General features: G+C 41.4%; 1 protein-coding gene across 2 annotated transcripts; it reads left to right on the plus strand.

Moving 5' to 3' along the window:
• Positions 1 to 982: 982 nt before the first annotated feature.
• On the plus strand, positions 983 to 11,306 carry LOC122166031 (general transcription factor IIH subunit 2). 2 transcript variants are annotated; one of them, XM_042829495.1, is made up of 15 exons: positions 983 to 1,106; positions 1,196 to 1,273; positions 1,749 to 1,785; positions 2,267 to 2,353; positions 3,155 to 3,205; positions 4,353 to 4,407; positions 4,975 to 5,080; positions 6,098 to 6,188; positions 6,310 to 6,397; positions 6,932 to 7,039; positions 8,191 to 8,254; positions 9,025 to 9,128; positions 10,027 to 10,129; positions 10,418 to 10,457; positions 10,883 to 11,306. In XM_042829495.1, the coding sequence occupies exons 1-15, from the start codon at positions 1,051 to 1,053 to the stop codon at positions 11,000 to 11,002; spliced, it is 1,188 nt and encodes a 395-aa protein (XP_042685429.1). In that variant the 5' UTR covers positions 983 to 1,050; the 3' UTR covers positions 11,003 to 11,306. The 2 variants fall into 2 exon arrangements, with proteins under 2 accessions (XP_042685429.1, XP_042685430.1); XM_042829496.1 differs by lacking the exon at positions 3,155 to 3,205.
• The last annotated feature ends 3,645 nt before the right edge of the window (positions 11,307 to 14,951 follow it).

Genomic DNA, 14,951 nt, shown 5'->3' on the forward strand with positions numbered 1-14,951 from the left:
TTGGCACGTTTCCATTGTGCTCAGCAATGCTGTGATTGCTCTGCAGAGAAGCTGGTTACAGTGACCTTCGCTTTATTGAGGTGGTCTTTGTGTTGATGCTTCTGAAAGTCTTGGTGAGCTGAGAGTACCTGCTTGTCTCAGTCCTGAGTAGATTGGATCAAGCTAATGCAGCTAAAACAAGTGTGCCACATCATTTTTAATGATGACAATAAATACAGTGCAAGCTTGCTGTTAAGGGATCAATTAATTAAAACTGAAAGAGCTTGAAATTATATAAATTGTTGTGTAGTTTTTAATGTATTAATGAGTAAACTAATGTTGCAGAGGATCTGGGCGCCGGATACTTGAGAGGGGAACAAGAAACAAACAAAATCAAGAAAACATGGGTTTTCAGAGCATTTTGATTCGGTTTCACACATTCCTTTATTACAACTATGTATTACTGATAGGACATACTTTGTTAACAGTATTGGAGTTTCGAGCTCTGCTTGAAAACATCTCTTTTACACTGGTTGTAAAGTAGTGCACATTAAGCGTGCGCATGCTGCATAAAGACGCTTGCTTTTGCTGATGCTTGTTTTGTGTTGATTGCAGATTTTGCAGTTCAGTTAATACTGAAGTAAGAGTAGGAGAAACAGTTCTTTCAGAACTGAAGTCCTGGAGAAGAAACGCTCAGGAAGATTTCTGACTGCACGCATGGAGCCTGGAGAAGATTGGCTGCTGTATGCTGGCTGCCTGTTCGTCCGCACGTAGGGTAGTTTGTAAACTGTGCTCAAACGACATGCTTTCATTTCGTACGCTTTACGGAACAGAACTGTGTTTGTTTCTGTAGGACCCCCCGGGCACGTAGCCGCTCGGGAGGAACGAAGGGCGCGGGTGGCGGGCGCAACCGGAGGCTAATGACTGCAGCACCGGGAGGGGCCCAGCGGCGCTTCCGGCCCAAGAGGGGGCACGTCCGGCGAGAGGAGGTGCGTGTGCGTGTGTCCGCCGCGCTGCAGCTGTGCCCGCCCGCCGGCAGCGGACCGGCTGTGTCAGAGCGGTGCCGCGGCCATGGACGACGAGCCCGAGAGGACTAAGCGCTGGGAAGGAGGCTACGAGAGGACGTGGTAGGTTTTCGTTTCCATGCCTCGCTTCGCTGTCGGCGCAGGACGAGGAGAGCCTTCAGGCGCTCAGCGGGAATCTCCCTTTTCCGTAGGGAAGTACTGAAGGAAGATGAATCCGGGTCGCTGAAAGCAACCATCGAGGACATCCTCTTCAAGGCGAAGAGGAAAAGGTACGGTGCCGCACCCCAGCCCTGGTCCTGTCGCTGCTGTGCTCGGTGTCCCTTGCGGCGATCCGAGCCGGGCGGCGTGGGTCTGCTTCAAAAACCCGCCGAGAGTTTTTACAGAGGGCGGAGGTTCTGTGTCACATTGCCCGGAGAACAGCTAGATTAAAAGCCTGGGCTTGCTTTGCTTCAGATTACGTCAAAACAACCAGTGTCATGTGAAATTGTAAAGACGAACCTCCTGGCTAGAACTGTGTTCGGTTCATTGGGTTTTCTTCTGTTTGTTTAAAACGCACACAGTCAGACCGTGATGAAGGGTTGATTGCAGTCTCACCTTTTGCCTTCTCTCAGTGGAAATGCACATCCATGGCTCATGGGTGCTTTTTATTTGCCAAAGGCACAATATTGGGTTAGTTCCAGACTTTGTTTCAGCCCCCATTCCTTCACTTGCATCTTACTTGAAACTTTCTGTATGTTTTGTCAGAATCTACGAACACCATGGACAAGTCCGGCTGGGAATGGTACGTCAACATCCTATGGCCATCCTGAGCACACAGCAGATTCAGCAGAGGTGGCATGCCCAACCTGAAGCAGCTTGTGCTGACTAGATGTGCTTGAGAGCAGAGCTTGCACCTTCTCTCTGTTTTCTGAAGGCAGCAGGGTGGGCTGTGGAGCACCAGTTTGGTGTGTGTGCAGAGTGCACCTCACAGGTGCAGCCAGCCCAGTGCGTGCTTAACGATGGAGTTTTCTCCGTGTGAGAAATGAATAGCTTTCATGAATTGCAGATTACAGCATTGCTTCATGCAACACCAAGGTCTTCTAATAAAGACATTAAACAGGTGCAGACTACTTGTAGCTGGCCTGCAGAGGAAAAGAGCAGTGAATGTTTTTCAAGATAGATGAACGTTCCATTTCAGAGGTGAAATGGAAAAATGCTAAAACTTGCTCCTTGTGTTAAAGCATAAGCCTGCAGCAGAATTAATGTTTGTGGTGATAATGCAGATGCGTCACCTTTATGTGGTTGTTGATGGATCAAGAACTATGGAGGACCAAGATCTAAAGCCGAACAGACTGACTTGCACTCTGAAGGTATTTCTGTACTCGAAATTCACATCTTTTTAACCCGCTCTTTTTCTGTAAATCGCTTCCATTTTGCATTTAAAACAATGGCAGTCTCCTGCAACCAGGTTTCTTACGCAGCCTCATCTCTCCTCTCATACGTACTGTTTTTTTCCCTTGTTTCTGTTGCTGACCAATGATTTTCCTGGGGTAGTTTACTTTCCCTTTTTTGAATTGTAAAAGCTGTGTAACTTCAGAATGCGTTGCAGGAGCACTTCTATACAGCAGAGGCAGTGGAAGTCTTCAACAGTGTAGAAACTAAGGTGCAGTGATGGCAGTGATATTGGATTGAAGAACAGACATTGAACATTACACATTTAACAGCCTTTTGTTCTTGGGACTGTGGTTTGAATAGATGATAGACAGGAGTTTGTATTGCTGCTTCAGGTGGTAAACTTCTAACTTGAACTGTCCATGCAGTGTTATTAGTGAAAGATCATATAATACAAAGCATTAAAATCCTGAGTTTTGAAGATTTTTTACAGATTAATGCTTTTTGGTATGTCTTTGAAGTAACGTAATGCAGAGCTTCAGCATATGAAGTGAATGAAATGAAAGACTGCTAGTGTCTGGTATTGATTTGCATAGGTAACACTGGAAGAAGAATGGAAGAGCTTGGGCAAAGGGCAACAAATGGCAGGGGCAGGCTTATTTCCCCCTCCCTTATTTTTTTCATTGACCGAACTGTTTTCCAAAAACTGTAGCAGCAAATTATTACACGTGGAGCAACACTGTATTTAGTTTTTAACAGTCTCATTTTTTTCCTTCTAGTTACTGGAATATTTTGTTGAAGAATACTTTGACCAAAATCCTATTAGTCAAGTGAGTGGAACCATGCAAGAAACAACGTCCTGGGCAGATTTTTACCTGTTTGATTCAGCAGCAATTGAAGATGTATTAAATACTTCTGTAGTAAATCACAGGATTAGATTGTGTGATTGTTAATAGCACTTAATAGATTGTGTGATTGTCAATAGCACTTAATCAGCACTTTATCATCAAAGGTCGCAGCCTGCTGCAGTCCTGCCAGCCTCAAGGGGTTCCCTGCTTAGGATCATTATTGTAGGGCCTCAAGATCATTGACTTCTGTCAGTAATGTTCCATTCTGGCCGCAGTTCAGGTGAGGTCATTTTCAGCCATGATAGAATTTCAGAGTGAAGATTCTGGTAGCTCTTAGATGAGGTCATAAGGCAGGCAGCAGGAATTCCAGGTGTGGTCAGGAAGTTCCTGACTATCCTAACTGCTTGGGCAAAGGCAGAATTCCAGCGCTGGCTTACTCTGAGATTGCAGAGCCGTGTGAGGACTGCCCTGGGACTGAAATCGCTCCGTCTCTCCACAGAGTGGCAGTGTGGTCACCTTTGGCCTCTGTGCCTATGAATAAAGCGCCTGTGTGTGTGTATTTCTTGCTTTCATGTGCTTTGTCTAATTAACTGAAAATTTAGCTTGTCTTGTGCACATGAGGGAGCCTTTTCTGCAGTACAGGTTGGCAATTGAAGGGTGCCAGGGTGCTAAGGTTTGAAGGGTGCCAGATGAATGTAGCCTGGCATCCTTCAAACCTTGGTGTACAAACCAGTAGCTAACTAGAAGCATAATAAGAGCTAGTAAAATAGTGATGATGTGTATTAGGTTCAGTGTTTCAGCTGAAGTAGGAGACCATCCAAGCAGGACTTCCCGCCATCAGTGTTTCCCTCTGACTCTGTCCAGTACTTGTATTTCTTCACTACTATAAGAGACAGTGGTGAGCATTTGAAGTCCTGTTTTCTGTGCTTGTTGTAGGTAGCTGAGATCAGAATGATGGAGGAATCACTTGACTAAAGTCAGATTCACCCCAGTAGTTGTTGGTCGTTACTCTTGATGTAGCATAAAACCAAAAGACAAATCTTTGTGATTACAGGTGTAAAGAAAACATAGCAGAGATGTAAATCAGCATATTTTTCACTAAGTTTTGCTGTTTTGTTTCCCTCTCTAGATGGGCTTAATTGTAACCAAGAGTAAAAGAGCTGAGAAGATGACAGAGCTTTCAGGTAGGGAGGCAGTATCTTTCTTTAAAACTGCAGATCTGTGGCAGCGCAGTCAATTTCTCAGCTTTATATCTTCTGGTAGCTGTGCTTTCCTTGATGTTTGGCAAGTTGTTGTGAAGCAAGATTCCTCAGGTTCTTGCTTTCTGTCACCAGCAAGAAATGTGTCTTCAGAGATGTGGTTATAAATGCTGTCTCTTTATCCATCTGAAGAGCTGAAGGAATTAGAAGAGTTCCTTGGTGCTTACATAATACTTTGAGGAGATCAGGAAATTGAATTCTGTTTCTACTGGAACAGTTTGTGAGACAATTCCCTCTGTGACTGCTTTGTTCGTGTGAAACACTTAATGACACATGATAGTTTTCTGCCTTTTTGGCTTCTTGAAGTTTCTAGGGATGGAATACCTGTGATGTCTAGCTTTCTGCAGAAGGGGATCGCTTCTAAGGGAAAACAAACTTAGAAGTCATGGTTTGGAAATTGTTGCTGTGTTGGTGCACTTCATAACATGTATAGCTTAAATATTACATTTTTTAAACTAGTTTCTTCAGCTGAACTGTTTTATTCACTTGCAGGTAACTCAAAAAAGCACATAGCTGCTCTGAAGAAAGCAGTGGATATGAACTGCCAGGGAGAGCCATCTCTGTATAATTCCCTAAATTTAGCCATGCAGACTTTAAAGTTAGTATGTAAATGGGGTTTTGTGTTTTCTCTGTTTTCCATCATCAGGATAATGCTGATAGTGATTTTTTGAAGGGTTGGAGTCAGTATTTGGTTTTTAACAAGTAGTGTCTTGCACTGTGCTGCTGTGAGTCTTCAAAAAGCTGGCTTTGGTTCCTCATACAATGCAAACTGTTAAGGAGTTCCCTTCTAGACTGGTATCATAGTCAGTTTTCTAACATAAGACATTTCCATTTAGAGATGAGCATCTTGCATCAAGCAACAGCATCTTAAAAAAAAAAAAAAAAAAAAAAAAGTGGATGATTTTACATAGTGTATAAATATGATAGCCCCTTCAGTGTGTTTTTAGCAGAGGACTAAAAGAGAGAGCTGAGGAATAATAATGGAAAGAGAACAGGAAAAGAAACCATATTCAATCACAGTAACCTCACTGAAGTTTTGACAGATGTCAGGAAGGTAAGATTTTGAGGTAGGATAGACTTAAAGATTCTCTTTTTTGCTGTGTGTGTCATTTAGATCAAGAAAGCATTTGGTGAAAATGGTTTAGCAGCTGGTTTTGTTCTGGCAGCATTTCTAGCTCCAAATCATAGTCAGTGTCACAAAATGTATTTCAAAAAGTGCTTCCAGGAGAGTTCTCAATTAAGGAGTGAGAGGAAAGGCTGGAGTTAAAAGCAGATTTTCATCTGTAAGAGACTAATATTTTAAGAAGTTAGGAAGAGTTACTGCAATGTTGCTCGTTTGAAGGTGAATTTTACGTGGGAGTGTGTGGATAAGGCATGGGGATAACGTGAACATCATCACAGTCAGATCACAGTTGTACAGCTGTGTACTAAGAGTTAGATACTGGGAAAAATTGGAGTTTGGAAGGAGAAATTCTGAAACTCAGGATGAACTGAGCAAAGTTTTTCAGGATTTTACAGTCAGCTTCCTTTCAGATCATTTCTAATCTGAGTGCATTGAAGTCCTCAGGAACATTATCGTGTGTGTTGCTTAAGAAGTAAACTGTGCTTTCTTTAGGCATATGCCAGGACATACAAGCAGAGAGGTTTTAATAGTCTTCAGCAGTCTTACAACATGCGATCCAGCCAACATCTATGAGCTAATCAAGGTACAGAGTCTAAGTTTGACCACTAGTTTTAGCCTCCAAGCTGTTAGAAGCTTGGCAACTTCAGTCCTTTCTTTGCTGCTCAGAGTACAAATCTGATCATTCTTTCTTTCTCCATGTGAAGTGTTTGAAAGCAGTTAAGATCAGAGTGTCTGTCATTGGTCTAAGTGCTGAAGTTCGAGTCTGTACAGTGCTGACCCGAGAAACTGGAGGTACGTTGATGAAGGACTGTAATGGCACTGATCAGATGCATCTTAAATCAGAATTAAATAACTGGTTTGTTATTTTTTTAATGCGTCTTGGTGATAAGGAATAAATGGTTCTAGCAGGAGGTGTAAGGGCTCAACTCTGTGACGTACAGAGTGTTCAGTGAAACAGTGCTGGTAGCTGCATTTTGGAGAGAAGAAATACATGTCTTAAAACAGGATCCTACATAAAAAACTGCATGATGTGGAACGTGATACAACGTGTTAGTATCACTTATTACACCAGTGGTAATTCTTACTGTGTAATTGGTGATGCAGCTGAGGGTTCACCTGTAAGTGAACATTTTATTGTATGAATGATAAATCTTGTTTTCAGTAGTATTCACAGGGATGTTTTCTTTTTGGATTAAAAAATACATTTTTTTTGGTACCAAAGGTTTTTTTTCTTTTTTAACGCAAAATGTTGTTATTTTCTCTTAGTTGGAGAACACTTCTTCTTGCTCAAAATGCATAATATGAGGCATTTCTTTGTCGTGGCAGGAACATACCACGTTATTTTAGATGAAAGTCATTATAAGGAACTGCTGATGCATCATGTTAGTCCTCCACCTGCCAGCTCAAGTTCGGAGTGCTCCCTCATTCGAATGGGTAGGGTATGATTTTGGTGCAAGATCTGCAAACCTTCTGCCTTTTTCTGCCTTTTTCTGCCTTTTTCTGCCTTTTTCTGCCTTTTTCTGCCTTTTTCTGCCTTTTTCTGCCTTTTTCTGTCATGTGAAAACAAAGCAAGTGGTTAGAAGCATAATAAAGGTATTATATGATTTTTAGTGAGTTAGCTTTTGTTTTGTTAAGTATACTTCTAGTTATTGAATGTTGTTCCTACAAAGTAGCAAACTCAAAAGTGCTTATAACAAAGGAGACAAGTTGCTCAACTGCATCTTCAGCAGGAAGATGATTAACAGTGCCTGTGTAGCAGTTGTTGTAATATTCAGAAAAACGAATGATGAGAAACGGTGTTGTTTCTCCCTCCATATTTACTCCCACAGAAGACAATTATTATAAGATGGATTGGCTTTAAGGCTGTTTTGCACATGCTTGTCAGGAAGCACGCCACAGCGGTGCACCTTCAAGCAGGTGGATTAAGTACCTTTTCTTCTCCTGGTGTGTTTCTCAATAAATTTAAGCCTAGAGTTAAATTGGCATAGTACCACTAATGCCACCGATTAGAGCACTGACTTTTCTCTTTCAGCCATCCATTTTCACAGAGGGAATGTCTGTATTTGTGTGTGTGTGTATGTCTGCGTGTGTAAATAAATGAACTGGATACTTGGGATGAGCTGGCACAGAAAGACAAATGCTTTTTAGCCTTCTTTAAGTGCTGTAGCATCGTGGCAGATGAGACTGCTCAAAAGGAGATTTTACACTTCATGTCTGCGTATTATTTTCCCTGTAGTAGGAATTGCTGTTCAAGGATACATTTATGTTGTGCTCTTTCTGATTCCCTACCATTGCACACCATTTTCTTTTAAAGCTTTTTATTCAAAAACTAGCTCCAGTAACTTTCAGGCAATGGGAAGTTTATGGGGAAAAAGGAAGATCACTTATAGGAAATACAGTGAGGGATTTATAGTGGATGTAGGTAGAGACTTTTAGGAAAACTTGTTTCTTGGTAAGAGTGTTTTAATTCCCATAGTAGCAAACAAAAGAGATGTTCTGCATGATTTTTGAACTTCTCCACTACCATTAAAACTGAAAGATCATTTTTGTTTAAAATCGATAATAGAAAATGTTTTTCTCTTCAGGTTTTCCTCAGCACACCATTGCTTCCCTTTCTGACCAAGATGCAAAGCCATCCTTCAGCATGGCGTAAGTAGAGTTGAAGAGAGTTCAGTGGGCTGAGCAGAACTGAAGGCTGTGCAGTAATATGCATCAAATCTGCTCGTTGGTGAAAATACTGCAAAATAACATGGAAAAGGACTGGGAAGCACGGTGCTGAGACTTCTCAGTGAAAATCTTACTTTTGTTTGCACATCCACTCTATGGCCATAGTCACATCTTTAAAGTACGATTTACAAAATTCACATTAGTTTATTTTCTTGAAGATAGAAAAAGGCTTTTAGATACGTTTATTGATACTGCCAATTTTAAAGACATTTCTTTATTGAAATATTTCTGTCCTTACAGAGAAAAATTGATGATAAAGAAGAGCATTCTCTGTATAAAGCTTTTTTAATTTGCTCACTAACTTGGCTTTAAAAAGATGTTTAGAACTGAAACCTCATTTGCTTAATGTGCTGGACCCTGTAATGAAAGGAATTGTAGTTTTAAGGATGGTAGAAGAGCCTGACTTTTTTAGGACAAACTCTTTGAAAGAGTAAGTACTGACGTGCATCTTAGTACAGAATGTTGTGGGGAAGCAGAAATGTTAGTACAAATGTCCTTAGTAATTTTTTTTCCAAAGGGTATTGACTCCTGTATGTGGGAATATTTGGTCTTTATTTTTGTGGGAATATGTGGTTACTGAATACTTCCATGCACTTTGAGGTGGCGTGTAAAAGCTACTGAAAATTAACTGTTCAGTTACACAGTAACACAGTGTTGTCTCTTAAGCACTTAATTGACTTCCTCTGTTGCAGACAACTGGAAAACAACAGTGAGCCATGTCTTACACTGGATGGGTATTTCTGTCCTCAGTGCAGAGCCAAATACTGTGAACTTCCTGTGGAATGCAAGATCTGTGGTGAGTAACGAGAGCAGGTGAGCACATGCATTATGTGCCAATGATCAGAAGGCTGAGGAGTGTTAAAATACAGCCGTGCTCAGAAATTACAGGCCAGCTCTACTTAGTTTCTGCGTTCTGGAATTTCAGCTTCATGCAAGGGACTTTCAGAACTGCCATTGTAAACCTGTATGATACTGTTTACTGTGAATAATCCCTTGTTCGTGTGCCTGTTGCTGAAGTCCTTGTGAGTGCAAAACTGTTACTGGCATCACTGAGCCTAGATGCAGCACGTATGAATCTTGTTAAGTTTCACAGAACATACGTTTGCAATACTTACATAAAAGAATGTTGTTGCTGTTCTTAATTCCTGGAATTGAGGTCATGATGGAAAAGAGGCAGGAACACTGAAAATACTTGCTAACAAGAATATGTTATATATCAAAATGTAACAAGCTGTAGGCATTTTACTGCCTGACATCAGTGCATAGTACAGGTGTGGTTGTTCACCAGAATGGAACAAGTAACTGCCAAGCTGTGGGAAGGATGGGTTTGTTATGTTAAGGACACTGACAGAGATATTTGCACACTGCAGGATTTGTTTGCAGTGCTTGTAACTCCTGGTTTACAGACCCTTTGATAGAAGTTGCATTCAGGGAAACTAAAAGAGTTGGGATGGTGTAGAAGCACAGTGAGAGGGCAGTGAGGAAAGAGGAAACTCTCGTCACTGGCCGCCTAAGAGGAGAAACAGGATTTGCAAGACAGTAACCTCTACCAAAGCCTCTACTGAAGGCTGCCTTCTTCAGTACTTCTGAAGATTGAGTTAATCCTTCTGACTAGAATTCTGGGCAGAATAAAGGAGTTACGTGTTTATTAGCTGTCTCTTGTAGTAATATTGCTGTCTTTTTTTTATTTGCAGGTCTTACACTAGTGTCTGCACCTCATCTGGCTCGGTCTTACCACCACTTGTTTCCTTTGGATGCCTTTCAGGAAATTCCTCTGGAAGAATATCAGGGAGAACGGTATGAAGTGATACTTGTGATAGTAACCCTACCTTTGATAACACAATTGTTGGGTTTTTTTCCACCTTCCTAGCAGTGGCTTCCATACTGCTAGAGAGGCTGCTAAACATTTGGGGATTTTCAATCACTTCTGGGAAAAAGTGTTTGTAATTACATTAGCAGCTGTCTGCCTATTTAGTTAAATACTTGAAATTGTCTTAGAAATGATTAATGTGTGGGATGTGTTTTTTAAACAGCATTGTATATTATCTTGTAACTTTTCAATTTAAAAACACAATTTGTTTTTAGGTATTGTCAAGGCTGCCAAGCAGAAATCAAAGATCAAAATGTAAGTACACTGGAATGTGCATGGAGAGGTGCCACAGGTAGAAGCAGTCAAAGAATGAAACAGTCATAAAAAGTGCTTTGGAGGGGCCAAAAAATAATACTTGCAGTGTTATTCTCTGCTAAATAGAGTTCTCTGTCATAGCTGTGCCTTTGGGACTTAAAAGGCTATACAAGTGTGGGCAAGGATTTCCTAGGCTTACATGGACATGGTTCCACTCTTAAGCACGTGGAAGCAGTGACTCAACCTCAACCCTTTTGACATAGTTGCTCCTTGAAATCCAACTGAATTAAGGTTTCTTTTGGATATACATTGCAAGCAATATCTATTCCATCTGTTTTTACTACGTTGATGATGACTGTTGCTCTACTGTAATGTGTTGGTGGGTAGTTTTCTTCTGATTTAACTTGGTTTTCTACCTTTTCCAGGTTTACGTGTGCAAAACGTGCAAGAATGCATTTTGTGTGGAGTGTGACATGTTTATTCACGATTCCCTGCACTGCTGTCCTGGCTGCATTCACGAGCACCCTGCTCCTGTATCTGTATGATGTCATCTTTGTTAGAGACTGTTGTTATCAGTTTAATTCTTGTGCAAATCTTGTGTGGACTGAAAGCCAGACGTGGCTTTCAGTGAGGCAGCTGAAAACAGGAATGATCACAGAAGAATGAGCACTGGCTTGGAAGCAAATATAACATTTACCTGATGTATTAATAATGTTTTAACTGTTAATCAGATACAGATAATTCAGGAGTATATTTATTTTAAAAGTTCTGAGTTTTTCTGACTTTTGCTGTGGGTTAACATGTACATTTGTAAATGTGGGAGTAATAAAACTACTTTGTATATCAGCATGATGAATCTCATGATTCATGTTTGTTTGTTCGCTCAGAAGAGAAGCCCTGCAGGTGTTTTTCAGAGGATTGTGGAATAGAGCAAAATATTTTTCCAAGAAGTTAACAAAGATATTGTAGAGCAATTTGTTTAATTTTGTTAATTAATTTGTTCTGATGAATGAAAAGCTCGAGCCAGCAGTGTGCTCTTGCAGCCCAGAAATATCCTGTGTGGCCAGCAGTGAGAGGAAGGGGATTGTCCCTCTCTGCTCTGTTCTAATGAGGACTCATCCCAAGTGCTGCATCCAGGCAGTGCAGACCTCGGCTGAGAAGCTGTGCTCTAGAGCATGGAGCACAAGCTTTGCCTGCCCATGAACGTTCTGCAGACCACAACCACTGTGCTGTGGAGAAGGGGTAAGACATTCAGGGTGATCGTTGTCTGACCTCACCAAGCATCAGAAGGCCCTGATCTTGTGTATACGTATATAGCAGGACTCGGCTTCTTCACCCACAAGAGGACAGCTGTAGCAAAGCTGCTGAGACAAGACTCACATCATCCCAGCTGTGCACACCCAGGGGGCAGATCCATTCCAATACCACCTCCCTGGTCCCGGGCTGTGTGATGGGTGATGCTGCTCCCTTCACTGGCACCGCAGCACAGAAGCTGTCACAAACTGCAAAGGAGAGCGAAGCTGCTGTCCTTCACAGCAAACCCTCCCAGCCCCTGCTCATCTCCAGCTGCTCCAGAGCTGTCCCCACTCTGCTCCCCTCTGCTGCTGCAAGCACACCTTTCAGGGCCCCAGCTGCCAGAGCCGTGCAGGGCTGATGAAACTGACAGTGCTGTAGGATGGGCTGCTGGCAGCCCCACAGCGCAACCAAAGCCTCATCCTGTGCTCCAAGTCTTGCAGAGTCCGTGTTGGACTCTGCGAGCACCTGAATTCTTAGTAAGGATCACAACCCCTTGGTCGGTGACCTCACAGTCCATTGCTGCATCTATTCAGGCACCAGCCTGGGCTTCCAGCAATGTCCATTTGGATACAGTACAGACTGTTGGCAGTCTAGTTCAGTGCTCATTTCACAACAGGTGGCTTGCTCATGCTATGCTGTGCAGTCTAGTCTCCAGGACCTGCTTTAGCAGAGGGGCTGGGCTAGATGATCCCCAGAAGCCCCTTCCAAACCCTCCAATCCTAGGATTTTTTTAGTGCAATTCTTAAAAGTATTTTTTTGCAAGGTAGTAGAACTTGAAGACATTTATAGCTTTTGAAGCATTTTCTTTCTTAGGATTTGAAAGCACTAAAATAATTTAATGCATGTTTTCCTACTAGAGAAGAATGTAATTTTAATGATTTCTGGAAAAGGTAAAAAAAAAAAAAAAAAGTTGGAGATTCTGGATTTAGAATCACTTTCCTAGGTATAAATCTGATATACATCTATTTGTATGTGTAAGTCTCTCGAGTTCCCTCAGTTATTTGAGAGGAAAAGAAGCATTTTGGAAGCAGAAGGCAGTAGAATGTGCTTATTGTTGGGCTGAACAGTAGATAATCTTGCTGCATCTTGAACCATCACATAGCAAAATATTTTCTTTGTACCACAGTACAAATAACAAAAAGTGAGTAATTCCAAGAGATAAGCTGCATTTGAGAAAAACAGTGTAGGAAACAAACAAACACTTTAATGAAGTCACTTTAGTAATGGGAACCATGGAATCATAGAATATCCTGAGTTGGAAGGAGCATGAAAGAATTTATCAGAGAGCATCCAGACGGGGGATACAAGGACTGGGAAGGATTTAGAGGGTGGATAAATCATGTATCAAACGACCAAGCACAACAGACTGGTATTATTTCTAAGCGCTGGAATGTATAAGAAATGTCTTACCTATCCCAGACCTTCTAGTTATTTGATGCAGATGGATTTCTGTCCTATCTAGAGCCATCCTCTGGGCTTTGTGATTGTTCTCCCAGCTGCTGTATCACATGAATCATGCCAACAGCAAAAGTGCCTTTGCTTTACTGAGCTCCTATTGTGGAAAGTCCTGAGGAATGAAGCTTTGTTACCTTAAAGGTGTGGTTGCATTCAAAGCAGGAACTCTGGTGAATAAACTGAAAAGTACACTGAAACCTACCACAGAATTGTTGGAGTGCTGGTAATCTTGGTTGCACTGAAAGTAATACCTCATACTTATTTCCAAGAGAAGAACTGATACAGAGAGCATAAAAGACGTCCAAGATGAGATCATCCTTGCACCCAGAGATCTTCATCAGCTGGGAAAGCTTCAGCTCTCTAACAGTTTGAAATATCTCAATCTAACATCTCAGTCAGCTGTCTTCAGATGGTCTCTGTAGGCTTTACATAGAAGGCAAAGGACTCCTTTTCTTAGGATGACATGTGCCAAAAGTATCGTGTTATGTTTACACAGTTTATTTTGTTGATGATCATCTCCAGTTCCCGGAGAGGAGTCTCACCTGTGTTCCTTTGTCTGTAATGGTTTCCTTCTTCCTTCTGCTGGCTTTCCCAAGGATTTCTCTTGGCAGTCAAGGCTGTGCAGCTGTGTTCTCTCAGAGCAGGGTCTCACAACCCTGGTTGGCAGCAAAGCCAAAGGGTGGAAGAATATTACAGGAAGGATGCAGTGTGTGGGTGACATCATAAATGAAGTCCTCCCTCAAGGACAGATCAAAGAATGCTGATGGAGTGAAAAAACAGAACCAGGACCTCTGCCGTTATAAACTGCCATTGTAGCTACTGGTGCTGGTACCTGAGCAACTCAGTTTGAACTAAATAATAATTACAAGTAGGCCTATTTTTGTTCTAGAAAACTTATAAAGAAACCTTGATGAGAAAGCAACTCTAAATTCTGTAGGAACTGGTAACAGCTCCATTTGAAAGGAGGACAATGAACACACTTTCTAGTTTGAGAACAGAGTGTTGAACATCAGCTTACCCTGACAAAACTGTCATCAACATGAGTTAGGATTTATGGATTGTCCATACACTGAGGCAACGAATTTGTTATATATATATATATATATATATATATATATATATATATATACACACAGAGATACAGAATTTGTCAGCTGCTTCTTGCTCTTGTAATTTGTGAATATAAATCAAATCCCCTGTCAGGTCAAAGTCACTACTATGCAGATGAAACCTGTAAGTAAATTTTATCATTTTGTGAAAATACAGGATGATTTTCTATGCTTCTACTTCAGGAAATTGCAGATGTATGTCAGTGGCATACGAGCTGCCACACATATGTGCTTTTGTATACTAAAGAAACAAAGCTGAAATAACTTTCTGCAATGTTTACTTCTGATCTTTTCTTTTGCCTTGTACTGTGGCCATTTCAATGGTTTTGTCAATACCTGTGTGGATTCCTGAGGAAAGAATTCCTGCACAGTGAATGAACAACAACACTGATAAGCAAGCATAGAGCTAATAGCTCAGGAGTAAATTTTCTATAATAGCAAAATGCCCAGAGGCTTTACCAGCCCTCTGCCGTGCATAGCTGCCTCCTAGAAGTGGCCAAACAATTTGGGTTGTTTCCGTGTATCAGATGATGGTGTTAATTTTGAAGGCAGTGAAGTTTTAGTGCCCTGAAGACATAAATTCATAGTACTGAAATGGTGAAGAAAACATTAAAGTTATAGCTGCCAGCTTATT

Source organism: Centrocercus urophasianus, unplaced genomic scaffold (genome assembly GCF_019232065.1).
Source record: "Centrocercus urophasianus isolate 14NV4802_14NV808 unplaced genomic scaffold, USGS_Curo_1.0 seq_31, whole genome shotgun sequence".
Taxonomy (NCBI): Eukaryota; Metazoa; Chordata; class Aves; order Galliformes; family Phasianidae; genus Centrocercus; species Centrocercus urophasianus.

Coding starts and splice junctions, on each gene's coding strand:
- LOC122166031 (XM_042829495.1), top strand. CDS start 1,051: ATGGACGACGAGCCCGAGAGGACTAAGCGCTGGGAAGGAGGCTACGAG. Junction 6,189..6,309: donor ACATCTATGAGCTAATCAAG/GTACAGAGTCTA, acceptor CTCCATGTGAAG/TGTTTGAAAGCAGTTAAGAT. Junction 6,398..6,931: donor GCTGACCCGAGAAACTGGAG/GTACGTTGATGA, acceptor TTGTCGTGGCAG/GAACATACCACGTTATTTTA.